At 56.4% G+C, this 27,768-nt stretch overlaps 3 protein-coding genes across 7 annotated transcripts; 2 read left to right on the forward strand and 1 right to left on the reverse strand.

The window, feature by feature from the left end:
- Nucleotides 1–405: 405 nt before the first annotated feature.
- Nucleotides 406–3,398, reverse strand: ARL16 (ADP ribosylation factor like GTPase 16). 3 transcript variants are annotated; one of them, XM_036837008.1, is made up of 5 exons: nucleotides 3,168–3,233; nucleotides 2,937–2,995; nucleotides 2,184–2,297; nucleotides 1,484–1,599; nucleotides 406–1,335 (listed from the first exon to the last, which is right to left on the reverse strand). In XM_036837008.1, exons 1-5 carry the CDS (start codon nucleotides 3,226–3,228, stop codon nucleotides 1,164–1,166), a joined length of 522 nt encoding a protein of 173 aa, XP_036692903.1. In that variant the 5' UTR covers nucleotides 3,229–3,233; the 3' UTR covers nucleotides 406–1,163. The 3 variants fall into 3 exon arrangements, with proteins under 3 accessions (XP_036692903.1, XP_036692905.1, XP_036692904.1); XM_036837010.1 differs by lacking the exons at nucleotides 2,937–2,995; nucleotides 3,168–3,233 and adding an exon at nucleotides 3,320–3,398; XM_036837009.1 differs by lacking the exon at nucleotides 2,937–2,995 and having other exon boundaries at nucleotides 3,188–3,269.
- A 44-nt stretch (nucleotides 3,399–3,442) lies between these two features.
- On the forward strand, nucleotides 3,443–16,717 carry HGS (hepatocyte growth factor-regulated tyrosine kinase substrate). Of its 3 annotated transcripts, none has more exons than XM_036836875.1 (22): nucleotides 3,443–3,549; nucleotides 5,017–5,101; nucleotides 5,425–5,500; nucleotides 5,873–5,965; nucleotides 7,443–7,566; nucleotides 8,677–8,729; nucleotides 9,148–9,216; nucleotides 9,892–10,016; nucleotides 11,052–11,130; nucleotides 11,197–11,295; nucleotides 11,384–11,479; nucleotides 12,143–12,181; nucleotides 12,259–12,399; nucleotides 12,500–12,559; nucleotides 13,080–13,290; nucleotides 13,643–13,815; nucleotides 13,890–14,030; nucleotides 14,111–14,288; nucleotides 15,002–15,135; nucleotides 15,221–15,340; nucleotides 15,511–15,600; nucleotides 16,019–16,717. In XM_036836875.1, exons 1-22 carry the CDS (start codon nucleotides 3,513–3,515, stop codon nucleotides 16,127–16,129), a joined length of 2,334 nt encoding a protein of 777 aa, XP_036692770.1. In that variant the 5' UTR covers nucleotides 3,443–3,512; the 3' UTR covers nucleotides 16,130–16,717. The 3 variants fall into 3 exon arrangements, with proteins under 3 accessions (XP_036692770.1, XP_036692772.1, XP_036692771.1); XM_036836877.1 differs by having other exon boundaries at nucleotides 3,445–3,549; nucleotides 15,002–15,012; XM_036836876.1 differs by lacking the exon at nucleotides 12,500–12,559 and having other exon boundaries at nucleotides 3,445–3,549; nucleotides 16,019–16,129.
- Nucleotides 16,718–18,321: 1,604 nt separating this feature from the next.
- On the forward strand, nucleotides 18,322–26,463 carry MRPL12 (mitochondrial ribosomal protein L12). The gene is made up of 5 exons (XM_036836878.1): nucleotides 18,322–18,453; nucleotides 19,046–19,232; nucleotides 19,406–19,489; nucleotides 25,841–25,975; nucleotides 26,073–26,463. The coding sequence occupies exons 1-5, from the start codon at nucleotides 18,380–18,382 to the stop codon at nucleotides 26,187–26,189; spliced, it is 597 nt and encodes a 198-aa protein (XP_036692773.1). The 5' UTR covers nucleotides 18,322–18,379; the 3' UTR covers nucleotides 26,190–26,463.
- The last annotated feature ends 1,305 nt before the right edge of the window (nucleotides 26,464–27,768 follow it).

Raw genomic sequence — 27,768 nt, forward strand, 5'->3', positions numbered from 1 at the left:
CAGTCACTGTGGGTCCTGTGAAATCTCCACAGGCCCACCACGGAGGGGGACCACTGGCATCTACGTGGTCTGCCTAAGAAGGTGGTACTGGCCCTGTACATCCAAGAGCCAATTGAGAACCTTCCCAGGGAGCGGCAGCACTGAACTGGGAGGCCTATCGTTTCAGCAGGGAAAGGAAGACTTGAGACCGCACTGCCCTGCAGGCCATACAGAGCTTTCTCGGGGCGCCATTTACAGCCTCTGTAGAACAGAGCTCCCCTCACCCCTGCAGAGTGACCAACTGGAAACCGCGAGGAGGCTGAGGGCCTGGGCTGATGGCCCAATGAGCTAGACCACCAGCTGAGACAGAGGAAGCTGTTGTAGGAAATTCACAACCACACGCAGAAGCAGAGGGTTTCTTACCAGACTGCAGTAGGTTTAATAGTGGCCCCAAAAGATACGTCCAAGTTGTAACCCCCGGAACGTGCAAAGGTGACCTCTGGAAAAAGGATCTTTGCACATGTAACTGTGGATCTTGAGATGAAATCACCTTGGATTTAGGGTGGGCCCTACATCCTCCTTATAAAAAGAGGAGAGAACACCACGTGAAGACAGAGGCAGAGATTCAAGTTCTGCGAGACACAAGCCAACAACACCAAGCGGCACCAGCAGCCACTAGAAGCAGGGAACGGATTCTCCCTCAGAGCCTCCACACTTCTGGCTTCCAGCACCGTGAACGTAAGTTTATGCTGCTGCAAGCCATTTGTGGCGATTTGTTACAGAGGCCCTAGGAAACAAATGCACCAAGCAATAGGTGTTTTCCCACAAGCTTCCTTATATTGTCAAGGTATCAGAAACTCAACAGGTTGGAGCTTGTGTCAGAGTTGAGAGAGCAGCTCTCCTGGGGGGAGGGGAACAAATCCCCTAGAACCATCTCAGGATGGCGTAGGACACAAGCCACCTGGCAGGCCTGTCCTCCTCTCCCAGTGCTGGAGCCAGAGGGCAGATGTCAGGAATTCTATAACCTGGGTGCCTCAGTTTACCCATCACTGCAACTCAGCACAGAACCCCATCTTCTAGGGCTTATCCTGCCCTTATAAAAGCAGCAGATGGCCAGAGGCCAAGCAGTGCTGCTTCTGCCTTCTTGCCACAGAGCGGGCCAGCCATGCTTCTCCGCCCTGCAGTCAACCATTCGTTCTGTGGGTGTCCTCGAGCCAGCGCAGCACTTCTGACAAGCCAGTGCCTTTCCAGGCACTGATTTCTACCGTGGTGATGTTCTGCTTGGCACAAGCAATGAGGTCCGGGAGCCTGATTAACGACTTTATCTCTTCTATGGTCATGTAACAGGGCAGGTCACTGGAGTGAAAGCAATACCTGTCAGACTGGGCTGCCATTGCTGCACCGCCCCCCACCCCCACCCCAACGAGCCACCCTCCTGGCTACACTCCACAGGAGCTCCGCCCTGGGGCACCCCCACGTTCCCTCTCAGCTCACGGACACGTACATTTTATTGAAGAGAATCAGAACCGATGCTTCTGCAAGTTGTTCTGCCGAAAGGAGACCCAGGAGCTGCACACAGGATGCAGAGAGCTGGGTGGGGTTAGAGGCATCCACCATGAACTAGAAAGAAGTAAATGGAAATTAGGACCCCCCTGCGATGGAACACCATCCCTGCCAAACCTCCTCTCCTCGCATCACGCGCCTGGCTCAGGAAGAGCAAGAAAAGTTTCCAGAAAGACAGGAGCAGAGGGGAGCGAGCTGTGCAAGAAGGACCGGTGTTATCTGTTTCCACCTACGCAGAAGTCTCTACTTGTGTGGCCATTACTTTTCCAAGGACGGGTCCTAGAATTTGGGGCACAGGCCTTGCCAGGATGGGACGAACCAGGGGATATAGAATTCAAACATAAAACGTAAAAACACACCCAGGGCAATAAGGCAGTGAGTGGATGGCATAGTTACCTGCAGAAAAGGAACACTGCCCTCAGCAAGCCTTCTGTGAGTTTTCACATTAGCCTGGGCTCAGGAGCCCTAGGGATCAGGCTGGGGTCCCAGAAGGAAGCAACTCTAGTCTGGACCCTGTTTCCTTGACTCGCACAGTTGCCCAGGAAACCAAACTCTATCCCACACAAAGTGAAACTGGGGACTAGACAACACTGGAATAGGGACATACTTCCCCAAAGGAAGTTCAAAAGACTACGACCTACCAGGAGAGAATGACAGTTTCCATAGTAACTGGACCAGATGGGGCCCATGCACCCCCCCAGCTCCCGGATGGTGATCCTTCTCTGAGCCACGATGTCCGTTAGGTTGGTACCCACCTGTGGAAAAAACCAGGATGCACAGAGACCACCACAAGTGCTTTCCCACACGGAACTCCTGGATAGCAACGTGCCCAGCCCTTTACACTGCAACCTAACCCCCAGCATAGGTCTTCTCAAGTGTTTAGGCCCTAAGGCGGAACCCGTAAGGGAGAAGGCCTGAAGATGCTCCCAGGCGTCCAGAACCCTCAGGGCTGGCTGTGGCCAGGGCACCAATGCCCACCAGAGGGATTCGCCCTGTGCAGAGAGCAGCAAATGCAGTCCGACCAGTGGTGAGGGGCGGGAGGCTCCGGATCCCCTGGGACTCTGTCCGGGGGCTCCCCACGGCGACACCACCTCCTGAAGTCTGTACTGAACACACTGACCCGCCAGACCCCAGCCTCCATTTAAAGGAACCCAGGGACTTCCCTGGGGGCACAGTGGTGAAGACTCCGGGCTCCCAATGCAGGAGGCCTGGGTTCAATCCCTGGTCAGGGAACTAGATCCCACATGCATGCCGCAACTAAGGAGCCCGCCTGCCGCAACCAAATAAATAAATATTACCCAAAAAAAAAAAAAAAAAAAAAAAGGAACCCAAATTGCTCTGCTAACCACAAGGAGACCCGCCTCTCCTAAACCTGCAAGAGGCCGGACGCCTACCGTGGGCCGCGTAGGGGGAAGATCGCCCAGGTCGCCCTTCCCATCCCGGGAGCTCAGCTGTGCGAGGTAGTCAAGGTCTCCGAGCGGGGCCGAGGAGGGAGCGCAGGCCAGACCCCGCCCCGGGCACCCCGCCCCCCGCCCGGGCGCCCCCCACCCCGCTCGCCACCAGCGCACCCCGGACCCCCAGGCCCCTCCGGACCCCCATCCCCTCCACCCGGCGCGGAAGGATAGTCTGCAAGCGTTTCACCAACAGCGTCTTCCCCACACCCGTGGCCCCGAGCAGGAGACACATCCCACTCCCCGCTCCACTCTACACCCGTGGCTCGGCGTCCTGGCGACGCCAGGCCTCACCCCCGGGCTGCTCATTGGTTCTCGGCGCTTACCGTCTCAGTGGGCGCGGCCCAGTCTGCGCCCAGCGTCTGGGGCAAGCGGAAAGGCCCGCCTCCCCGCGGCTCGCGGGCAGGCCAGCGAACGTGCGCGTGCGCGCACCCGAGGCGGCAGGCGGAAGCGGAAGTCGGGGGCGCGCCGGCTCGCAGTGGAGAGAGCCGCGGCGTCAGGTCGGGTTCCTGGGTCGCCATGGGGCGCGGCAGCGGCACCTTCGAGCGTCTCCTAGGTAACGCGGCCCCCGCCCCCCGGAGCGAAAGCCCCCCGGCCCCAGCGCTCCGGGGCGACCGCCGCGCCACCCGGGCCCTGGGCGGGCGCGCAGGCGACGCAGGGCCGGCGGTCCGGGGCGCGGGCCCGGAGCCGGCCGAGTGAATGAGGGTCCGCGCAGGAGACGGGCCAGGAGCCTTGGGGAAACGACCACCAGCGTCTGGCCGAGCAGGCCTCACGTCCTGAGTCACGAAAACGGGTGACTCAGTGAAATAGTAAAATCTCAGTAGACTCTCCCCACCAAAACCTAGGTTGCGTGGGATTTGGGAGTTCTGACCCATACATGGGCCCCAGAGGGTGGAGCCAGCAATGTCCTCTGTAGGACCTGCCAAGCTCTTTGGAGCGCTGCTTCCCCAGGGACCCAGACCTGCGCCCTGTGTCCCCACTGGGCTCCCGGAAGCGCCCAGGGGTAGGAAGGCGTTTACTCTGTTTTCTGGGGTGGATAGCTGATCCTTCTGAGCCTCCTGGAGGTCACAGATTTTAGAAAGGAAAATCGATTTTTATGGGCGAGCCCCCACCCCTCCATGAAACCATGTGTGCTCTGTGTTTGGGATCGGTGCTCTGGGTACTGGAATGGTCAGCCGGAGCCTGCCCTCCTTATTCCTTGAATATGGTTTCGGAGGGACCTCAGATGAGGTGCCTTCCTTGCTCATTGAACATACAGGCCGAGGAACTCAGCTTATGAGGTTGTTCAGCCCTTCAGTGGTCAGTCCAGAAGTTACTCCCAGATCCATGTTGACCATTTGTACAACTCCAAGGAAGATGGTGCTGGCTGGGCTGGAGAGCAGCCCCTGAGCAGCACATCTGTCTGAGGCCACAGCAACATAGACTAGAGGTGGTAGTTGGAGAATCCTTGGCGGGTGAATCCTGTCTGCGCCCCACAAAACACTTGAAACAGAGGACTGGGGTCTCTGCTGCATGTCTCTCCAGCCATGCCTCAGCTGAGAGCTAATCAAATAGGTTAAGCTGAAAAACTAGGGACTCTGAGGGATGAGGCAGCAGATTTCTCTTTGTTGAGAAGCAGCTGAGCATAGTGTTGAATTCTGGCTCTGCGCCAACAAGCTGTGTGACTTCAGGCAGTGACTTCACCTCTCTGTTTCAGTTTCTCTGCAGAGGGGGTGGAAATACCGCCTAACTCTTAAGGTTGTGTGAGAATTGAGTGAGTTCACGTAAAGTGTTTGGAACAGCACTTGGCATGTAAAAAGCTCACAACAGCGTTCTCCATTGTTATTTTCCGAGCTGTTTGTCTGTCTTTCAGGAAGGACAGTGCTTTCATGGTTATTGTCAGGTGTCAGGAGCATTTTCAGTAGTTTTCTGTTTGGTCCAAATGTCTAAAATGGGAAGGGGGCAGTCCCTCCTGCCTGTTGCTGAGCTGGGGGGCCACCTGGGGAATCACAGAGCAGGATGAGCCCCTGCGTTTCTGCCTTAGACAAAGCGACCAGCCAGCTTCTTCTGGAGACCGACTGGGAGTCCATCCTCCAGATCTGTGACCTGATCCGCCAGGGGGACACACAGTAAGTGCTCCCTCAAAAGCAATGGGGTGGCCACCCAGTGGACTAGGGTTGCTTGGTGCCCGCTCATCTTCCAAGATCCTGCCCGGTTGGAAGCTGGCCATGTTAGGCCCTGGTGAAGGACTGTGTGGTCTGTGTGCTGGGGTTTTTGAGATCTTGGGACGATTAAAGGACTTTCTGTGTACAGCTTGGGAGGGCACAGTTACCTGGACATTTGCCTGGGGGGTATCTCAGGGACCAGATGGTGGCTGGGCTTTTCTCAGTTTTAGAGGCTGTTTTCTTTCTCATCTTCTCTTTCTGCTTTTATCAATGCCTTTTTCTGTTAGAGCAAAATATGCAGTGAGCTCCATCAAGAAGAAAGTCAACGACAAGAATCCCCACGTGGCCTTGTATGCCCTAGAGGTAATCAGACCCTGTACTCCAGGTGGCACTGGTGGGGATGGCAGGGATGGGCGTACCGCCAGAAGTGGAGGCACTGGGGCCGTGGGGCAGGGCTGGGAGCAATGCCTCAGCTGTTCCACCTGAGGTTGACACGTGTGGGCCCTGAGGTTGACTCCAGTATCTGTCCTTGGTGATAAAACACAGAGTTAGAAGAAGCAGCTGTAGCCCTGGCTGCTTCCTGCCTCAGAGGCTGGAACGCGGGCTTTCTTGTCCGGCTAGGTGGCCTGAGGGCCCTGTTGAGGCCCGCCTTCTTATGGGGAGGTGGGCCCGTCCAGGACGGGGAGTTCCTGCCCTGACCTGAGACTCAAGTCTACCCCTCCTTGGGGTCTGCAGGTCATGGAGTCCGTGGTGAAGAACTGTGGCCAGACAGTTCATGATGAGGTGGCGAACAAGCAGACCATGGAGGAGCTGAAGGAGCTGCTGAAGGTGGGTACTCTGCGGGGAGCAGAGAGGCCCAGACTGGGGTGTGCCACCCCACGGGCTTCTTGGGGCTTTGCTGGTGGGAACAGTGCCAGGTGCTGGAGGGCTGGAAGGCGAGTGTTCGTGGTCCCTGCCTGGTGAGGTCAGGCCTTCCCAGAAGTCAGCGGGGCTGCGTCTGGGGGTGTGGAGGAGACCCCACTCCTCCTGCAAAGTTGGGAAGGCTTCCTGGGGGGCAGGAGCTGAGTCTTGAAGGGCAGGGGATGCTCACTAAGCAGTAGAGAAGGTGGGGAGGGAGCTGTGTGCCATGGGCAGAGGATGTAAGTGGAGGCCTGGGGTCCCCAAAGGGCTTGGGTAGAATTCTGAGCAGGGAGGCACATGAGTGTGGAGGGAGAGTTGGGGAACAGCAACAGCAGAGCAGGGACGCCAGGGCCATGGGTTTTACGGCCCCCGGCCCCCCCATGGGTGAGGGGCATCCCACGGAGCTGAGGCTGCCCTGGGTGGCAACCAAGGAGTGAAGCCCCAGCACTGACTCCGCCGCCACTGTGGCCTGGGCCCTTTGGGCGCCTGTGGGCCTCACAGCCAGGAGCCCGTCTGGGGCTGAGCTGACGGTGGGGCTTCTCCAAAGCCCTGACTGGTGACTTGTCCAGCCTCTGCTCTGGCCTGGGTGGCGGCAGAGGAGTTAGAACCCGCCCTCCTTGTCCTGGCACAGTTGTGTCCTGTTCACACTGCACATGGTCTGAGTCCTCACAGGGGCAGGGCTACTTGGAAAGGGGTCCACTGACTGGACCCCCATTACAGGGAAGAGCGGGAACCCTGGCACGTGAGCTGTGCTTGGTGTCTTGAAGCAGCTTTCTTGACCCACCGTCCTGAGCATTGTGTGTGGATAGGATCCTGAGAGAGCTCTAGAAATGTGATTGTCTGTGCTTTAGCTTGGTGGTGGTGGTGGCTCTGTATGTGGGGAACTTTCTGGAGCCACTCCCCTGCCTGCCCGCGCTGCCTATGACTGGAAGGAGGGGGCCAGCCGACCGTGCATCTACTTCCTCAGCCCAGGCCTGATTGGCTTTGCCTGTTAGAGGCTGGCCTTAGCCGGCACCAGAGTGGGTTACAGGCTGAGGAGCTCGCTAGGCGGTCAGGGTCCTGTAGGGCACGGGGATGGGGTGGGGAGAGACAGGTAGTTATGGGGCAGTAGGGGTTGGAGAGCCTCCACCTGAGGGATGCACAGCTTCACCTAGGCGGTTAAAGATAAGTCCAGGTCCTGAGTGGGCAGACAGGTGCAATGGATTTGTCCTTGGGGGTAGCGCTCCCTAAAGGAGGCCTGGGTCACTACATGGCCCTGGTGCCCCACTTGGGGGACCCGCCCCACCTCTGCCAGTCCCAGTTGCTCGGAGTGTTGGGGTCTTGCCAGCTGCTTTTTCATGCTGAGATGTCTCTTTGGCAGCTGCCTCTCCCAAGGTTCTTATCTTCTTTCCTCCCTTCTCCACAGAGGCAGGTGGAAGTAAACGTCCGAAACAAGATCCTATACCTGATTCAGGCCTGGGCACATGCGTTCCGGAACGAGCCCAAATACAAGGTCGTTCAGGACACGTACCAGATCATGAAGGTGGAAGGTGAGTCAGGGTAGTGGGGAGCAGGAGGGTCCAGTGCCAGGCTTGGGACATGCCACCAGGAGTTGAGGGGCTGCCCTGCACAAGGGGGGCCCAAGGGCGGCTGTGCCCACCCCTTGCGCGGTGGGGGTAGCACTGTGCTCTGGGCACAGTGGAAACCCCTGGAGAGTTGTAAGTGAGGGTCTGGCAGCCGAGGTGTGCTTCTTAAGGCCCACTGTGCGTTCCTCCTGGCTGTTGCGGTGCCAGTGGAGAGGTGGTGGGCTTTGGCAAGGAGGGCGGTGGATTCAGGCCTTGTTTGGAGGATTTGCTGGTGCTCTCGCCAGGCATGGAATGAGAGGGCTGGGCTGGGGCCTCTCTCACCTGTGCTGAGGGGGAGGAGGGCAGGTCCTCTGGCCCTGAAGATGAGGCATGGAGTGGGAGCAGAGGCAGGGCCTGCTGGCCGCGGGGTGGGCAGGACCGTGCAGACACTGTGATGAGGTTGGTGAGCTGGCCTCAAGCTCTCAATCCCTGGACGTTATACACGGGAGAGAATGTCCAAAGCTTTACGGGGGGGAATTCCCTGCCGATTCAGTGGTTAAGATTCCAGGCTTTCACTGCTGGGGGCCTGGGTAGATTCCTGGTTGGGGAACTAAGATCCCCATAAGCCACACGGCATGGCCAAAAACAAAAAAACAAAGCTTTTATGGGATTCCCAAGGGGTCCATGTCTCAAAAAACAGCTTAGGAACTCCAACTTTAAGAGCTCTGGGAAGCATGCTTGGCTGGGGTGCAGGACCAGGAGCCAGATGGACTGGGGAGTGTCTGTGAGGCCTTGATGAGGTGGGAGCAACGCCTGGCTCTGTGTGTGGTCCCCAGGACAGAGCGGCCTGTGGGGAGCCACCCCAGCTGGGGGGCGGGCCGGCTGAGCTGTGCCCCAAGGCGCCCTTGCCCAGTGTGGGGTCACCGTGCCTGCTGCCCGGGGGCTCTGGGCCTCTTCTGTCTGTTTGGGGAGGCAGATGCCAAGAGCTAGGATGTGGCTCTGGAGGCCTCAGGGCAGATGGGTTCGGGCAGGTGAGGCTGTGGGCCTTGCCCACTAGGGCAGCACTTGGCAGTAACAGCGGCCTTCTTTCTCCAGGACACGTCTTCCCAGAGTTCAAGGAGAGCGATGCCATGTTTGCAGCGGAGAGAGTGAGTTCACGGGGTGCTGGAGGTCTAGGAGTTAGGCTGCTTTGAGAAGGCAGCAGGGAAGCCCTGGGATCTGGGCTTGTTGGCAGCAGGTGAGCTGCTGATCTGTCTGGAAAACGAGAAAGCTTGACTTTTTTCAGTAGAATATGCAGCTGTGTCTGCAGGTTGAGACAGGAACCCAGTTCAAGGTGCCTTAGGGCTGTGGTTCCCACAGCCATGAAGACAAATACTTATATATCCCCAAAGCTGTGGGAAGTCTTGCTGTCAGGTTTTTAGAAAGAAAGAAAGACTGTTTTGGAGGGGGATCCTTCCTCGAGTCGTGTCTGCAGTGAGTTGGCCCCAGTCCCCTGCGCACACCTGTGGGAAGCGGGGATCGGCAGGGAGGGCAGGGACTATGTGATCCGACTCTGCCTGTCCCCAGGCCCCTGACTGGGTGGATGCTGAGGAGTGCCACCGGTGCCGGGTGCAGTTCGGAGTCATGACCCGCAAGGTGAGTGCGCCCGCCTTGGGGAGGGACCTGGCTCCACGCCTGGCCGGGGCAGACCCCAGGCCACCTGCTGTCATCACAAGGCCACTGCACCCACGCACGGGCCTTTCTCTCTTGGCTGGGACCTGGGCGGTGTGGGGAGTGTGGTCACCTAGGGTTGGTATCTGATGGTCAGTGCTGTCAGGTGAAGTTCGGGCGAGGCTGCACCCCTCTGGGAACAGGAGTATACCCCACGCCCGGGGCTGGGGGTTTCGGTCTGCATTGCCTCGGCCAATAGCCCCTTGGCCGAGTCTCTTCAGCTGACTTGGCCTGTGCAGCTTGGACCCTCCCTCTTCCCACCGAAGCCCAGGCTGGCCGTGGCAAAGGCTGGGGCCTGGGGCATCTGAGCAGACTCACCGGACTCACCGTCCAGCAAAACTCGTTTATCAGGACAATTCATGCATGTTTTTTGTGAATTTTTCTTCTTAATTTGACTTCTTTTCCTCAAAGTGGAGGCTACAGTTGAGAGCTTGCAAGTGCACCCTGTTCCCCCAGGGCCTTTGTGGCCTCCTGGGCTCGCCTTCTGCCCACCCTGGCCTGGGAGACCCGGTCTGGCGCGTCCTGCAGTGGGCGGTGCTGGGCGGGGGGTGGGCGTGAGGGGTGGCCGGCCAGGCTGCCCTGACCTGTCCCGTGTCGCAGCACCACTGCCGGGCATGCGGCCAGATCTTCTGCGGCAAATGCTCCTCCAAGTATTCCACCATCCCCAAGTTTGGCATCGAGAAGGAGGTGCGTGTGTGCGAGCCCTGCTACGAGCAGCTCAACAAGTAAGTCCCCTCGGACACTGAGCGGAGCCAGCTTCTACCTTGGTAATCAGGGGGCAGGGGGGTGGTGGGGGAGCGGCAGACTTGGACAGAGCCCGGCAGGGCCCCCGGCTCTGAGACCTGCTGGCCAATTGCTCAGGTTTGTTTTTGTAACGTCTTAGTTTGGGAGTGACACTTAGAGAGGAGATGCAGGAACAGTCTGGAGACCACACACCCTGCCCCTCCCACAGCCTGGGTCCTTCGGCCCCATTGACTCCATCACACCTGCCCTCCCCGCATCTGCCTGCGTGTCCACATGCATGCACGTTGTGTCCTGGACCAGTTGAGACCGAGCTGCAGGCACCCTGTCCTCCTCGCCTCGACCTCCTACGTGCGCTTCCCGGGAGGAACTTGCCCCGTGTGACTGCTGCCGGGTCGAGTTGGGGCATTTGGCATCGGTGTGGTTCTGACACCTACTCCCCAGTCCCTGTCCAGGGTTCCCGTGTCCCAGTAACGTCCTGTGGCGGTTTTGTCCTGTCAGGACCCGGCCACCCCATCAGCTCCCTAACCCGGCATGTTTCAGCTGCTTCATTTTTTGTGACGAGGACGTCGCTAAGGGGTCTAGGCTGTTGTGGCACGTCTCTGGGTTTGGGTCCAAGGTTTCCTCGTGGTTAGAGACAGGTTCTGTGCGGCTGGCCTGGGAGCCTGTGCTGTCCGTCTGTCCCAGCATCAGTGACGGAATCTGATCCCTTGGTGAAGTGGTGTCTGCAGGCTGCTCCACCGGGAGGTCCTTTTCTGTGGAAAGCCACAGGCTGGTGGGTGTTTGAGCCCCATTTGCAGGAGGGGGAGCTGTAGCTTAGGCCGGTGACCTGCCCAGGGCTCCATAGCCCAGAGGTGACAGCTGGTTTGAGGGTCCAGCTTTTCTCTGGAACATGGTCTGTGGAACCCCCGTCTTCCTTCTGTGGGGATGTCGGAGGGAAGCCCCAGGCTGTGTCCTGAGAACTTGTGGGGGGCCAGGGGCACAGTGCCCGATGACGTACAGCATCCTGTCTCCTCCAGGAAAGCGGAGGGAAAGGCTGCCTCGACGACGGAGCTGCCCCCGGAGTACCTGACCAGCCCCTTGTCGCAGCAGTCCCAGGTACTGCCCGGGCCTGTGGGGGCGCCTCGCCCGTGGGCCCGGCTCACCCTGCCCTGTCATCCTCAGCTGCCCCCCAAGAGGGATGAGACGGCCCTGCAGGAGGAGGAGGAGCTGCAGCTGGCCCTGGCCCTGTCACAGTCCGAGGCCGAGGAGAAGGAGAGGATGGTGAGCCGGGGGTGGCCTTGCTGAGTCTGGGGGTGCCAGGGGAGTCCAGGGGCACCCTCGCAACACTCTCCTCCTGGTTCTCCTGCAGAGACAGAAGTCGGCCTATGCCGCGTACCCCAAAGCGGAGCCCACACCTGTGGCCTCGTCAGCGCCCCCCGCCAGCAGCCTGTACTCTTCGCCCGTGGTGAGCCCGCCCTCCGGCTTGGCCCCACTGGCTTAGACCCCCTTCCCATGGTGGGGTGGGGAGGCGGGGGGGGTGGTGCCCCAACCCGGAGGCACATGTCTCATGGGCAGGGGCAGGGTGTGGCCTGGCGCCCGCGGGTCTCAGCTCCCTGGTCGGGACCCCTGTGGGATAGAGGGCACTGTAAAGGCTGGAGTTCTCACTGTCTAGACCCTGGTCTCTTCCATGCCCCCCAGAGCAGGAGGAGGTGAGAACCCCTGGGATCAAAGGTGCTCTGCGTTTTTCTAGCTTTCAGTGGGGCCGTCACAGGTCTGCTTTTTGGGGATGGACCCAGCCTCTCTTTGGCCTCAGTTCTCTTTGTAAAAAGAGGGTGGGTGGCAGGTGGGAGAAAAGGTTTAGAAAGTCACTTGCAAACTCCGCAGGGCTCTGTGGGTGGGGCTGAGAGCAGCCATGCCACCTGCCCACCTGTTCCTGTGGTTTGTGGGAGGGCTGGTGGGGCACCACGCTGCACCCTGTCTACGGTTTTGGAGCCCCTTGGGGCTCGGACTGGGTTTGGCCAGCCTTTAGGGTCCACTGTCATGGCTGCGTCATCCAGGCCTCCTGAGCGATGGCTAGGGTTGATGCTGCTCCGGCCTATGACGCCTCACACCCCCCACGTCTCCCCAGAACTCATCGGCGCCTCTGGCTGAAGACATTGACCCTGAGGTGAGGACACCCTGTGTGTGGCGCTTTCCCCTTGCTGCCTCCTGGCCCTCGGGAGTGACCGCCTCTTGCCTGTGCAGCTCGCCCGGTACCTCAACCGGAACTACTGGGAGAAGAAGCAGGAGGAGGCTCGGAAGAGCCCCACGCCATCTGCACCGGTGCCTCTGACGGAGCCCGCCGCCCAGCCCGGGGAGGGACACACAGTCCCTGCCAGTGTGGAGGTAAGGGGGCTGCTCTCAGGCTCCTGGCCATGGTCCCTTGGGAGGGGGCCGCCAGGACAGGCCAGGGGTGGAGTCCCAGTCACTCTCTGGTGTCTTCCAGACTTCCCTCCCGGAGACAGACCCTCAGCCTGTAAATCCGGCCGGAGGCCCGTTTAGTGAGGTAAGCCATGGCTCCCTCCTCAGGCTGGGGGCATACTTGGCCTCCCGGAGCGCAGTGTGCTAGGCCCCGCCCAGGCACCTGTCAGGAGGGCCGAGCTGTGCCCGCAGTGACTTCCTGGAGGCAGGCCATTGCGGCTCATGGCTCTCCGTTGAACCTCCCTGGGCTGGCTGTGGGCCAGAGCTCGGCTACCCGCTGGCTACTCGCGGCCTACCCTGAATGGATTGGAATATTCTGGGGCTCTGCACTTTGGTGCCCAGTGGAGTAAGAGGCTAGGGCCAGGACAGCCTGGTCTCGGCCACACTGCACCTCTGGGCAAAACCCAAGTCTCCCTGGGCCTTAGTTTCCTCACGTGTGAACCGGGTGCTGAGGGTGCCCCTTGCAGACCCACCGGGAGGACCAAGTCAGATGTGCAGCAGTCTCGGAGCTCAGCGGCCAGCATAGCCAGATGGTGGGTCCCTGCCCCTGCTCGGGGGCCTGGGGGCGAAGGAGGCACTCAGCCAGACCCCCTGTGCCCCGGCAGCAATACCAGAATGGGGAGTCGGAGGAGAGCCACACGCAGTTCCTGAAAGCCCTGCAGAATGCCGTCACCACCTTTGTCAACCGCATGAAGAGCAACCACGTGCGGGGCCGCAGCATCACCAACGACTCGGCCGTGCTGTCCCTTTTCCAGTCAATCAACAGCATGCACCCCCAGCTGCTCGAGCTGCTCAACCAGCTGGATGAGCGCAGGCGTAGGTGCCGCACACACCCTCCCGGGCGTCCCTCCGGGGCCACGGGGGCTCCCGTCAGGGGCTGGCCACATCCCCTCGGGGCAGTGGGTGCCCTCTGCCAGGCGTCATCAGGCCTGGGGTCGTGTGGGCAAGGCTGCCCTGAGGGACCTTGGGTTCTACAAGACATAGTCCCAGTGGCAGGAAACGTCCCACTGAGCGCCGGACAGTCAGGTGGAGGAAGTGTGTGCATGCGTGCATGCGCGTGTGCGTGCGCGCCCTCCCACCCTGGAGCCCTTATGCCAGCTGCGCCCTGTTGACAAGCGCTCAGCTGGGGAGCCATTGCCAAGGCCCCCGCTCTGCCCCCTCCCCACAGTGTACTACGAGGGGCTGCAGGACAAGCTGGCGCAGATCCGTGATGCCCGGGGGGCACTCAGTGCCCTGCGGGAGGAGCACCGGGAGAAGCTGCGCCGCGCAGCTGAGGAGGCCGAGCGCCAGCGCCAGATCCAGCTGGCCCAGAAGCTGGAGATCATGCGGCAGAAGAAGCAGGTGCGGTAGCGGCGGCCCAGCCCTGCGGGTGTGGGGGGCAAAGCCAGCCCTGACGGCTGCCTCACGGCCCACAGGAGTACCTGGAGGTGCAGCGGCAGCTGGCCATCCAGCGCCTGCAGGAGCAGGAGAAGGAGCGGCAGATGCGCCTGGAGCAGCAGAAGCAGACCATCCAGATGCGGGCCCAGATGCCAGCCTTCTCCCTGCCCTACGCCCAGGCATGTGCCCACCATACGTCCCACTCCCTCCGGGCACCCTGGTGACCGAGAACTGCCCTGAAAGCCGTCTCTATCCCCAGCTCCAGGCCATGCCCGCAGCAGGGGGCGTGCTGTACCAGCCCTCTGGCCCGGCAAGCTTTGCGGGGACCTTCAGCCCGGCAGGCTCAGTGGAGGGCTCTCCCATGCACACCATGTACATGAGCCAGCCGGCCCCAGCCACCAGCGGCCCCTACCCCAGCATGCCCGGGGCCGCAGCAGGTAACGGGGGCAGGGGGGCGGGCGGAGGGCCAACAGCCCGGATGAGCCCCAGACCACTACCTCTTTCTTCTTTTATTATTTTAGTGTGATTTCAGAGTTACAAAACAGTTGGCAGAATGGTACAAAGAATTTTTCAGATGTCCAGACATTTCCTTGTCAGCACTTGCCCTCTCTCCACACACTCTCTTCTGACCCGATTTAGGGTGCATGGCAGGCATGACGCCCTTTACTCCTAGAGGCCTCGGTGCATTTGCTAAACCAGGATGCTCCCCACGGCCTGGGTACAGATGTCGGACCAAGGGCTCTGAGGCCGTGTTGTGACTGTGTCCATAGCCGGCTCAGCTCCCACACAGTCCCAGTATCCCGTTTGTGCCAACAGGAAACCCATCATGTGTTTAGCTGTCCTGCTTCTCTCACCTCCTTTAATCTAGAATGTTCCTTGGTCTGCCCTGGCATTCTGTAACACTGACTTCCCAAAGAGCACTGGCCCGTCGTCTTGCAGAAAATCCCTCAGTTTATGTGTGACTGGTCTTCGGAGAGCGTGACATTCCGGGGGTCCTTTCCTATCTTTGTTGATTTCACTTACTGTCGTTTTGTGAGAATGTGAAACACAGACATGGCTCCAAAAGTCATAAAGAGAAGGAAAAGTCAGAGGAGGGCCCCCGCTGTCCTCCCCGCATCGGGGTGGTGAGCTCTTTCCTCTTTTCCTCCAGATCCCAGCATGGTGAGCGCTTACATGTACCCAGCAGGGGCCGCTGGCACGCAGGCAGCCCCTCAGGGCCCCGCCGGGCCCACTACCAGCCCGGCCTACTCATCCTACCAGCCCACTCCCACGCAGGGCTATCAGGTAGGAGGGGAGGCCACCCCCTCCCCCACAAGGCCGCTGGGGCACCTGGGCTCAGCCTTCTCCCATTGCCTCCTCCCCTCCACAGAACGTGGCTTCCCAGGCCCCACAGAGCCTCCCGGCCATCTCCCAGCCTCCGCAGTCCAGCACCATGGGCTACATGGGGAGCCAGTCAGTGTCCATGGGCTACCAGCCTTACGGCATGCAGGTGAGAGGCCGTGGGGGCTTCGGATAGGAGGGGCGGGGGGGGGCAGTGCTGGGCAGGCTCCACCCTCCGCTCACCGCCCCACGTCCCCTCCACTGCGCTCTCCTCGCTGGTTGGCGTTTATCTGGTTACAGAGCTCCTTTCTCAGTGTGGGGTTGTTTTATCCTCCACAGAATCTCATGCCCACCCTCCCCGGCCAAGACGCACCTCTGCCGCCCCCGCAGCAGCCCTACATCTCAGGGCAGCAGCCCGTGTACCCGCAGGTGAGCCTCTCCCGGGGCCACCACCGTGGGTCATGACAGGGGACAGGTTTTGCTCTGGACCCCCCTCGGCAGCGGGGCTGCCCTGGGAAGTGCAGCCAGTGCGGGGCAGGATGGCTGCTCTGCGGGCAGGACCAGGACAGACACTTAGCAACACCTACGGGTGCCAAACCACGCATTTACTTAAAAGCCCAAGGTCACGTCATCTCAGGTCCACAGACATGAATCGGGAACACCTGGGGTCTGGGCTCTGCTGGGGACAGGAAGAGGGCAGGGAGTCGGGAGGGTGGGCTCGAGGGGCCTGAGTACCAGGGCAAGGCTGGGATGTGGCGTGTTCTGGAGAGGAGCCAGTATAGGGTGGGGAGGCTGGGGCCTGGGGAGGGAGGACAGACCCATGGTCCATGTGTGTCCCCCCCCACAGATGGCACCCTCTAGCGGCCCTCCCCAGCAGCAGCCCCCAGTGGCCCAGCAGCCGCCGCCACAGGGGCCGCCGCCACAGGGCAGTGAAACCCAGCTCATCTCGTTTGACTGACCCCGGCTGGGAGCTCCCCATCCAGAGTAACACTACGGTTCTCCAAAACCACCGCCTCCGTCTCTAACTAGCGTCATCCTCCTGCCTCGCTCTCTTCCCTCTGCGTGTAGTGTCCCTGCTCTGCGCGGGCGGGGTGGCCCTTCACCCTGGCCCTTCTCTGTCTTTGTCCTCGCCTGCTGGCTCCTTGTCCCCCCAGGCCCCATCCTTGTCCCTGTCTTCTTGAGTTGGTGTCTGACTCCTCTCCCCAGGGCTGGGCCTCAGGGGGGAGGGTGGAAGGGAAGGACTTTCTCTGAGAGGAAGCCCCCAGCCCAGCACGTCGGGTCCCGAGAGGGCCAGGTGGAGTGGGGTCTCTGCCCCACACAGCTCATGCCTTCCCGTTCCCACCCAGGAGACCTTAGGGCCTGTGGCCTGTGACTAGCGTGAGTGCTCCCCAGAGTCCTCCCCTGCAGGCTGTCAGCAGGGGTGCTTCTGGCCCTCACAGGAAGGGTGGGGCCTGTCTCCAGCTTTTCTGCTTCTGAGCCGTCATCTCATCCAGTGCCCTGAGTAGACAGAATGGAACAGTGATAATAAAATGTCTTTCAACAAGTATTCGGGTGTCTGCACAGAGAGAAGGTGCTGGGCAGCTGGTACAGCTGTGGACAGGGGTGTATAAGGTGCCTCCCCACAGGCCAGCTGCCCCTCGCCCCAGGCCCAGCTCCACAGGAGTCTCAGCTGGTGGATGCTGCTCGGCCTTGAGATCTGCTGTCCTCCTCCCTGAGACTGAGCACTGAGGAGCTGTCCTCTCTCCACCCAGCCCTGTGCTGCCCTGACTCCAGTCTGAGTCTGGGATGCCAGTTAAGAGTTGTAGCCTAGAAGAAAACATTTAAGACAACGCAGACTCACAGCCTCTTGCATTCAGGATTCAGAACATTTCACAGACTTTGGGCAAACCTCTTGGGTGACCCCCGTGTTAGCTTGTCTGTGAAGGAATGGACTAGTTTAATAGGCACAGAGCTCAGGTCCAAGGAATGGCCAGAATCACAGAGGTGCTGGGCAGAGGGCAGCCCTGCCTCCTTGCTCTGACCTAAAGTCAGGGCTGTTCTGCCTGGGCTCTTAGGAAATCATCTGTGGCGTCTGGGACAGCAGCGAGGGGGAATGCTCTCTGTTGCATCTAAAGAGCAAAGGCCTCAGGACCCGAAGGGCTGGGGATACCCCATATGCTAGATGTTTAGGAGCTGGACTAAGGAGTGCAGAGGATTCTGGCAGGTGGAGACAGAGCCCAGGCTTACAAATTCTCTTCTCCCAGGACCCCATCTTTGACCCCTTCCGGGCTCAATCACAACCCTTAGCAGACGCTGTAAGCCGAGTCCCGAGCTCCCTGCGGGTCTGGTCCAGGCGGAGGGCGGCGGCCTCGCTCCCAGGGCGGCCAAGACGGAAGGACAAAACGTGCTCCCGTGCTGGCCGGAAAGGCAGCCGTTTAGGTACAGGAGGAAACCGAGGAGAAGGCGGCCCAGAGAGCAGGGGCGCTCCTGCCGCCAGGTGACCACAGGCCACGAACGGCCGGGCCCCCGGGGCGGAGCTACCCAGAAAGGGAACTGGGGACCCTCGACCCCGCCCTGCGGCAGCGCAAACTTCACGAACCCGGGCTCGGGTGCAGGCATCACTGCGCCGTCCAACAGGGCTCGGTCCCGGCCGGTCGTCCCTAGTGGGACTGCCCGGGGGGTCCAGCCCGCCTCCCCGACTCGGACGGACCCCACGCCGGGGCTCAGTCTTCTCTGGGCTTCATTCGCCCCGCGGGGCGGAGAGCCCAAGCCAGCCGCTGTCCGGCCGCCGCCAACGAGGCTCTGCGCCTGTCCCGTCCGCCGCCTTCGGGGTAATCTGGGAGCGAGAGGAGGCAAGTCGAGGTGAGAGCGTCCTCCTCCAGCTCGTCTGCTCCGCGCCCCTGGCGGCTAGGGCGTCCTCCCCAGCTCCTGTGCCCGATGGCCCGGGCGGCTAGAGCGTCCTCCCCAAGCTCCTATGCCCGATGGCCCGGGCGGCTAGAGCGTCATCCCCCAGGTCCTAAGCCCAATGGCCCGGACGGCTAGAGCGTCCTCCCCCAACACCCAGCTCGTATGCTCGGCGGTCCTGGCGGCTAGAGCGCCCTCCCCACAGCGTATGCTCGACGGCCCTGGCGGCTAGAGCGTCCTCCCCCAGTGCGTATGCTCGGCGGTCCGGGCAGCTAGAGCGTCCCTCCTACTGGGAGCCGCGTGTGACCTTCTCGCTTACGGAGCGATGCTGCCGGCGGCCGCAAGCCTCCTATGGGGGCCGTGTCTTAGGATTCGAGCCGCCGCCCTCCGCCTCGCCAGGTACCGCAGGCCGCCGCTGGCCGGGCAGGCGGGCACTGAGGGTGCAGGTCGGGGCGGCGTCCGCGGGCGGGGGACCACCCCGGACTCGGTGGGTCCCTACGGGGGTGGTGGGCGCGGGGCTCCCTCCTGACGATCCCCTAACCGCGGGGGCCGCCGATAGTTCCGGGGTGGCCCTGGATGACCTTGGACCGGTCCCTGATTTTTTCCGAGCCTCAGTTTCCCCGGCAGCACAGTGACGTGGTAGGACTTCCATGAGTGGATCTGGCGTTCTATCGCCAGGGGCCCTAGGTTCTGAAAGGCTTTGTGCCGCAAAATGCATTCAAGTAATTGCCTTACCTTTGTGGGTTGGTGTAGTTCATCCAAGCCGGAAACAACGTCGTGGGTAGCGTGTCTGCATACAGTTATGTGGGTTTCTAAGGCCCTTTGAAGGACATAAAGTAGCTGGGAAATCCCTTTGTTATCCACGTGGACCCTGGAGTCTGAGAACCTGAGTCAGGACTAAGGAGCTAGGTCTTCTGAGCTCATGGCACCTACCTGCCTGGTCCGTGTCACCTGCTTGTGCCAGGCTGATGACTGTTTGAATGGGGGTTAGGCAACAGGTACCTCGTGTCTGCTCCGTGCGCCTGATGAGATGCAGCAGCCAGCGAGGGGGGGAGGCCCTTGCTGGTGCCCCCTTGGATAACACCCCCAAGGAGTACCCCCCCAAGATCCAGCAGCTGGTCCAGGACATTGCCAGCCTCACGCTGCTGGAGATCTCAGACCTCAACGAGCTCCTGAAGGTATCATGGCTCAGGCCGGGTAGGGAGGTCTGGGGCCCTTTCCTGGGGTATTTGGGAGTTTGGTAAATTGTCCAAAGCGTGCTCCATGAATGCAAGGACCTTGCCAGGCGTGTCCCTGAGCGTGTCTGGGTGTGATGGCCAGCTCCTGAAACTGCCTTTCTCTGTTCCTGCAGAAAACGTTGAAGATCCAGGATGTGGGGTTCATGCCGATGGGTGGCATGGTGCCTGGTGCTGCCCCTGCCGCAGCAGCCCCCGAGGTGAGATCAGGCTGGTGTCCCATGCACAAAGAGGTGTTTCTCTGGTGTCCAGCTGCCATCTTGCCTCACCTCACGTAGCCAGGTTTCTCTCCTCGTCCCTAATCTGGCTCCTGTGTCAACCAAACACACCCTGCGGGTCTGTGTGCGCTTTCTGGCTGTGGGTGCCCCTGCAGCCTCCCTGGGACCTCCTCCTTGCCAAGGATGTGCAGGTCCCTGCCCACATGAAGACCATGTTCCTAGTAGAAGGGGAACAGCCAAAGGAGAGGAAACGAAAAAAAAAAGAAATTGTATCAAACAGAATGGGGAAAAGAAAAAGGAAGAAACTTAAGAGACGGGGAGGGTTACAGTTTCAAAGAAGGCTGCAATGAGGAGGTGACCCTGAGGGAAAACTTGAGGAATTGAGGACGACAGTGAGGCAGAGGGATGGCAGGCACGTGGGCCATGGAGCATGTCGGTCTGGAGCAGAGAGTGGGGGAGGTGAGGGGCAGCCCCATCCTCTGGATAGCTGGGGCAAGTTTGGGTCTCTTTGTGGAAACCAGAAGACTTGAGTCCACAAACTAATTTTGGGTATGGTTTGGTTTGGGTTTTTTGGTTTTTTTTTGTTTTTTTTTTTTTAATGTCATGTAATGTCTGAAACATTTATATTAACATATTTCCATACAAATAACCCAATGAAAGTTTAGTATTAGTTGTTTTGTTTGTTTCTTTTTTTATATACTGCAGGTTCTTATTAGTCATCAATTTTATACACATCAGTGTATACATGTCAATCCCAATTGCCCAATTCAGCACACCACCATCCCCCCCCCCCCACCGCAGTTTTCCCCCTTTGGTGTCCATATGCCTGTTATCTACATCTGTGTCTCAACTTCTGCCCTGCAAACTGGCTCATCTGTACCATTTTTCTAGGTTCCACATACATGTGTTAATATACGATATTTGTTTTTCTCTTTCTGACTTACTTCACTCTGTATGACAGTCTCTAGATCCATCCACGTCTCAACAAATGACTCAATTTCGTTCCTTTTTATGGCCGAGTAATATTCCATTGTATATATGTACCACAACTTCTTTATCCCTTCGTCTGTTGATGGGCATTTAGGTTGCTTCCATGACCTGGCTATTGTAAATAGTGCTGCAATGAACATTCGGGTGCATGTGTCTTTTTGAATTACGGTTTTCTCTGGGTATATGCCCAGTAGTGGGATTGCTGGGTCATATGGTAATTCTATTTTTAGTTTTTTAAGGAACCTCCATATTGTTCTCCATAGTGGCTGTATCAATTTACATTCCCACCAACAGTGCAAGAGGGTTCCCTTTCCTCCACACCCTCTCCAGCATTTGTTGTTTGTAGATTTTCTGATGATGCCCATTCTAACTGGTGTGAGGTGATACCTCATTGTAGTTTTGATTTGCATTTCTCTAATAATTAGTGATGTTGAGCATCTTTTCATGTGCTTCGTGGCCATCTGTATGTCTTCTTTGGAGAAATGTCTATTTAGGTCTTCTGCCCATTTTTGGATTGGGGTGTTTGTTTCTTTAATATTGAGCTGAATGAGCTGTTTATATATTTTGGAGATTAATCCTTTGTCCGTTGATTCGTTTGCAAATATTTTCTCCCATTCTGAGGGTTGTCTTTTCGTCTTGTTTATGGTTTCCTTTGCTGTGCAAAAGCTTTGAAGTTTCATTAGGTCCCATTTGTTTATTTTTGTTTTTATTTCCATTACTCTAGGAGGTGGATCAAATAAGATCTTGCTGTGATTTATGTCAAAGAGTGTTCTTCCTATGTTTTCCTCTAAGAGTTTTATAGTGTCCAGTCTTACATTTAGGTCTCTAATCCATTTTGAGTTTATTTTTGTGTATGGTGTTAGGGAGTATTCTAATTTCATTCTTTTACATGTAGCTGTCCAGTTTTCCCAGCACCACTTATTGAAGAGACTGTCTTTTCTCCATTGTATATCTTTGCCTCCTTTGTCATAGATTAGTTGACCATAGATGCGTGGGTTTATCTCTGAGCTTTCTATCTTGTTCCATTGATCTATGTTTCTGTTTTTGTGCCAGTACCATATTGTCTTGATTACTGTAGCTTTTTAGTATAGTCTGAAGTCAGGGAGTCTGATTCCTCCAGCTCCGTTTTTTTCCCTCAAGACCGCTTTGGCTATTCGGGGTCTTTTGTGTCTCCATACAAATTTTAAGATGATTTGTTCTAGCTCCGTAAAAAATGCCATTGGTAATTTGATAGGGATTGCATTGAATCTGTAGATTGCTTTGGGTAGTATACTCATTTTCACAATGTTGATTCTTCCAATCCAAGAACATGGTATCTCTCTCCATCTGTTGGTATCATCTTTAATTTCTTTCATCAGTGTCTTACAGTTTTCTGCATACAGGTCTTTTGTCTCCCTAGGCAGGTTTATTCCTAGGTATTTTATTCTTTTTGTTGCAATGGTAAATGGGAGTGTTTCCATAATTTCTCTTTCAGATTTGTTATCATTAGTGTATAGGAATGCAAGAGATTTCTGTGCATTAATTTTGTATCCTGCAACTTTACCATATTCATTAATTAGCTCTAGCAGTTTTCTGGTGGCAGTTTTAGGATTCTCTATGTATAGTATCATGTCATCTGCAAACAGTGACAGTTTTACTTCTTCTTTTCCACTTTGTATTCCTTTTATTTCCTTTTCTTCTCTGATTGCCGTGGCTAGGACTTCCAGAACTATGTTGAATAATAGTGGTGAGAGTGGACATCCTTGTCTTGTTCCTGATCTTAGAGGAAATGCTTTCAGTTTTTCACTGTTGAGAATGATGTTTGCTGTGGGTTTGTCATATATGGCCTTTATTATGTTGAGGTAGGTTCCCTCTATGCCCACTTTCTGGAGAGTGTTTATCATAAATGGGTGTTGAATTTTGTCAAAAGCTTTTTCTGCATCTATTGAGATGATCACATGGTTTTTCTTTTTCAATTTGTTAATATGGTGTATCACATTGATTGATTTGCGTATATTGAAGAATCCTTGCATCCCTGGGATAAATCCCACTTGATCGTGGTGTATTTAATGTGTTGTTGGATTCTGTTTGCTAGTATTTTGTTGAGGATTTTTGCATCTATTTTCATCAGTGATATTGGTCTGTAATTTTCTTTTTTTGTAGTATCTTTGTCTGGTTTTGGTATCAGGGTGATGGTGGCCTCATAGAATGAGTTTGGGAGTGTTCCTTCCTCTGCAATTTTTTGGAAGATTTTGAGAAGGATAGGTGTTAGCTCTTCTCTAAATGTTTGATAGAATTCACCTGTGAAGCCATCTGGTCCTGGACTTTTGTTTGTTGGAAGATTTTTAATCACAGTTTCAATTTCATTACTTGTGATTGGTCTGTTCATATTTTCTGTTTCTTCCTGGTTCAGTCTTGGAAGGTTATACCTTTCTAAGAATTTGTCCATTTCATCCAGGTTGTCCATTTTATTGGCATAAAGTTGCTTGTAGTAGTCTCTTAGGATGCTTTGTATTTCTGCAGTGTCTGTTGTAACTTCTCCTTTTTCATTTCTGATTTTATTGATTTGAGTCCTCTCCCTCTTTTTCTTGATGAGTCTGGCTAATGGCTTATCAATTTTGTTTATCTTCTCAAAGAACCAGCTTTTAGTTTTATTGATCTTTGCTATTGTTTTCTTTGTTTCTATTTCATTTATTTCCGCTCTGATCTTTATGATTTCTTTCCTTCTGCTAACTTTGGGTTTTGTTTGTTCTTCTTTCTCTAGTTTCTTTAGGTGTAAGGTTAAATTGTTTACTTGAGATTTTTCTTGTTTCTTTAGGTAGGCTTGTATAGCTATAAACTTCCCTCTTAGAACTGCTTTTGCTGCATCCCATAGGTTTTGGGTCGTCGTGTTTCATTGTCGTTTGTCTCTATGTATTTTTTGATTTCTTCAGTGATCTTTTGGTTATTTAGTAACATATTGTTTAGCCTCCATGTGTTTGTGTTTTTTACGTTTTTTCCCCTGTAATTCATTTCTAATCTCATAGCGTTGTGGTCCGAAAAGATGCTTGATATGATTTCAATTTTCTTAAATTTACTGAGGCTTGATTTGTGACCCAAGATGTGATCTATCCTGGAGAATGTTCTGTGCGCACTTGAGAAGAACGTGTAGTCTGCTGTTTTTGGATGGAATGTCCTATAAATATCAATTAAATCTATCTGGTCTATTGTGTCATTTAAAGCTTCTGTTTCCTTATTTATTTTCATTTTGGATGATCTGTCCATTGGTGTAAGTGAGGTGTTAAAGTCCCCCACTATTATTGTGTTACTGTCAATTTCCTCTTTTATAGCTTTTAGCAGTTGCCTTATGTATTGAGGTGCTCCTATGTTGGGTACATATATATAATTGTTATATCTTCTTCTTGGATTGATCCCTTGATCATTATGTAGTGTCCTTCCTTGTCTCTTGTAACATTCTTTATTTTAAAGTCTATTTTATCTGATATGAGTATAGCTACTCCAGCTTTCTTTTGATTTCCATTTGCATGGAATATCTTTTTCCATCCCCTCACTTTCAGTCTGTATGTGTCCCTAGGTCTAAAGTGGGTCTCTTGTCGACAGCATATATATGGGTCTTGTTTTTGTATCCATTCAGCAAGCCTGTGTCTTTTGGTTGGAGCATTTAATCCATTCACGTTTAAGGTATTTATTGATATGTATGTTCCTATGACCATTTTCTTAATTGTTTTGGGTTTGTTTTTGTAGGTCCTTTTCTTCTCTTGTGTTTCCCACTTAGAGAAGTTCCTTTAGCATTTGTTGTAGAGCTGGTTTGGTGGTGCTGAATTCTCTTAGCTTTTGCTTGTTTTTTTGCTTGTTTTGTTACAAGTCTCGAACTTATATACGAAAGGAGGAATAATAATACAATTACCCATATATCCATCTCCCAGCCTCAATAATCATAAAGGTTTTGCCATATTCGCTTCTCCCGTCTCTTGAAGCTTGAGGCAGATTTCGGACCTGTTTTGCCTCGTGTGCTGCAGCATCCATTCTGACCAGCATCCATCGCTGAAAGCACAGGTGTTTCCTTATGTTGCCGTGAGCTTTTTTGCACAACAAATGCAATTAGCAGGGTTTTCTATCCCAGCCCTTTCAAGTTTTGCTCATAGTTCTAGACTTTCTTTAAAACAGTCGGTTTACTCAAATCCAAACAAGGTCTGTGTGTTGCATTTGGTTGTTGGGTTTCTCAAGCCTCTTAAATCTGGGTTGCTGCCCTCAACCCCCTCCCCCCGGCCATCACCTACTAAGGAAACCAGGTCAGGGGTCCTGTGGAGCGTCCCACATCCCAGATGTGTCTGATGGTTCCACCAGCGTCATCCACGCTCCTCCCCCCACCATGAACTGGAAGGTGGCTTTACAGTCTGAACATTTGGAGCAAGGAGAGAGAATTACTGTGTAACTTGTCTAAACTGGAGCGCTTTTAAGAATAAAGGGGTGCTGTTAATAATTAGGCAGCAGACCCAAACCAGGACTGCCCCAGGCTGTTGGGTCATGTGGTCCCTGCTCTAGGGGCGCTGCAGTCTTCACTCGTGACAGTAGGAGCTCTGTCACGCCCAGTCGTCCCATTGTTGGTCACTTGGTGGAGCTGAAGCTGGCTGTACATTTGTCATCAGTATGTAACCTTGGGCTTGGCTGACCACTGCACCAGCACTGCTTTTCTGTAGCGTTATTTTATGTGCAGAGCACTTTTGGTGTCACTCTTCCTTGTCTCGTATGTTACAATTTTTTTTTTTTTAATTTTATTTATTTATTTATTTTTGGCTGCGTTGGGTCTTCGTTTCTGTGCGAGGGCTTTCTCTAGTTGCGGCAAGCGGGGGCCACTCTTCATCGCGGTGTGCGGGCCTCTCACTATCGTGGCCTCTCTTGTTGCGGAGCACAGGCTCCAGACGCACAGGCTCAGTAATTGTGGCTCACGGGCCTAGTTGCTCCGCGGCATGTGGGATCTTCCCAGACCAGGGCTCGAACCTGTGTCCCCTGCATTAGCAGGCAGATTCTCAACCACTGCGCCACCAGGGAAGCCCGTAAGTTACAATTTTTAAAGGATAAGGAAACTAGAGAGCTGGGTGGTAGGGACAGAAGGCAGTTTTCGAACAGCCTCTGGAGAGATGGAGCGGAGTGGATGAGGGAGGAAGAGCACCCAGTTGGGCAGCCTGGGTCTCCCTGGCCTGCTGTGGCCTCCCACTGGAATCGTAGGCTTTTCTGGGCAGCCGGCCTGGGCCTTGCCTTTGGGGTTACAGAACAGGGTGGCCCGGGAGTGAATCTGCTTGCTTCACTCCGTCCTTTCTCATCTTGCCACCCGCTTTCTCCCTCCCTCCCTCCCCCCGCCAGGCAGCAGAAGAAGACATCCCCAAACAAAAAGAACGGACGCATTTCACTGTCCGCCTGACAGAGGCAAAACCCGTGGACAAGGTGAAGCTGATCAAGGAAATCAAGAACTTCATCCAGGGCATCAACCTCGTCCAGGTGAGGCTCCGTGCAATGCACAGCCCTCTTCCGCCGTCACTGACAGCTCTCAGGCCTGCCCAGGCCCAGGCCAGGTTCTGACTTTGCTCTCTGGCAGGCAAAGAAGCTGGTGGAATCCCTGCCTCAGGAAATCAAAGCCAACGTGGCCAAGGCCGAGGCCGAGAAGATCAAGGCAGCCCTAGAGGCAGTGGGCGGTACCGTGGTTCTGGAGTAGCCGCCCCGAGGACTGTGGACAGGGGTCCCGGGCCCCGAGTGGGGCTCTACCTGCTCCTCGCGAAGCACCCAGGCTCAGCGGACAGAGTGGCCTCAGAGCAGAACTGGGCACCCGCACCACATGGCCAGCTCCGTTCTGGGACAGATGTGGATGGACCTGCTGAGATGGGGAGGGAGGGGCAGCCACTGCCCGTGCAGCCCCAGGGAGGACTCTAGAAACTACCGAAAGTGTACATGCCCCGCTGTGGCTGCTGGGAAAAATGCATTGTCCAGGCCCTGTGTGTGGAGGTGTTTGTCAGGTGGGCACTATATGCAGGGGGCTGTCCTCTGAGATCCCACTGCAGACAGCAGCCCAGAGGCAGCACAGGGGGCTCTGGGCATTGCCTGTCCTGCTTGCAGGGGCAGCAGCTGCTGCGTGGCTGGTACCAGATCTTCACCTAGGAGCTGGTGTGGGGCGCCTGTGGAACTCCTTGCCCTTAAACTTCGGCGGTCTTCAACAGCACATGCAGCCCCTGGCCTGGGCAGGTGGGAGTGAGGTGTGTACCGTAAGTGGGCATAGCAGCCCTGTGAGAGGCTGCCCAGCAGGCAGGAGGATGTGTTTTGCAACCTGCAGCAGTTGGGGGTGTCAGCTGCTCCCTTAGAGGGGGCTCAGGGAGCTGTGTCATGGAGCCAGGGGTGAGGTGAGAGAGGTGGCCTGGTGCCAGAGTGGCGTTTACAGATGGCAGTGGCCGCCCGAGCTTGCAGGCCCTGCCTAGTGCCCTCTTGCTCCAAGGACCCTTGTCTTCCTTCTCTTGGGGAAGCTCCATCTCAGCAGGGCCCGGGAGGGGGCGGTAGATTCCTTCCTCACTGGCCCATGGCAGGAGGCCCCTGGGGCTTTGGGCAGAGCGGGAGGGCGGGTGGCTGCAGGGCTTTTTGAGTGTCCACTCTGGGAAGGCACATAGTTCCTGTGACCCACGGGGGCCCACCCCTTCTGGCCTTGGTCTCCAGGTCCCACCTGGATCCCCCTCCCTTGGCTCTGAGGGACCAGAAGGGGACACTAGGTCTGGGAATGCCACCCTCTGGGCGGGACGGCTCTGGACAGGCCTGGGAGCTGCCAGGCTCCCAGGTGGGTGTGCCCAGCATCCCCCACGCCACCTAGGTGTCCTCCCTGAGGACGTGCCCCCTGCTGGCCCTCATTGTAGGAAGGGTCCGGGGACAGGGTGGGCAGCCCCCTGACCAGAGAGCCCCACTGGCCAAGCCTGTGGCCCATGAGGTTACTGATTGGCCAGCAGCAGATCTCTGGGTGGGCCTTTGCTTAGCAGAGGGGACTGTTGGTCACCTGGGGCTGGGTGTGGCCTGCTGATCCTGCTGCCTTTTCCTAGGGGCAGGGAGTGGTTCCGGGCTCAGGGACGCCCCCCAGCCCAGACGTGCGTGGTCACGGGGCCTCCCCCACCCCCGCCAGCGACCTGGAAAGGCCGCTTGTGCTCTGAGCTCCTCCATCTTTCCAGGGCAGCTGGTGTGACGACTGGGGCTCCCCTCACCCCCCCCCCCCAAGGATGGGGCCCTCTGTTCCATGCTGAGGGTGACTGCACTTCTGGGAC

Source organism: Balaenoptera musculus, chromosome 20 (assembly GCF_009873245.2).
Source record: "Balaenoptera musculus isolate JJ_BM4_2016_0621 chromosome 20, mBalMus1.pri.v3, whole genome shotgun sequence".
NCBI classification, from domain to species: Eukaryota; Metazoa; Chordata; class Mammalia; order Artiodactyla; family Balaenopteridae; genus Balaenoptera; species Balaenoptera musculus.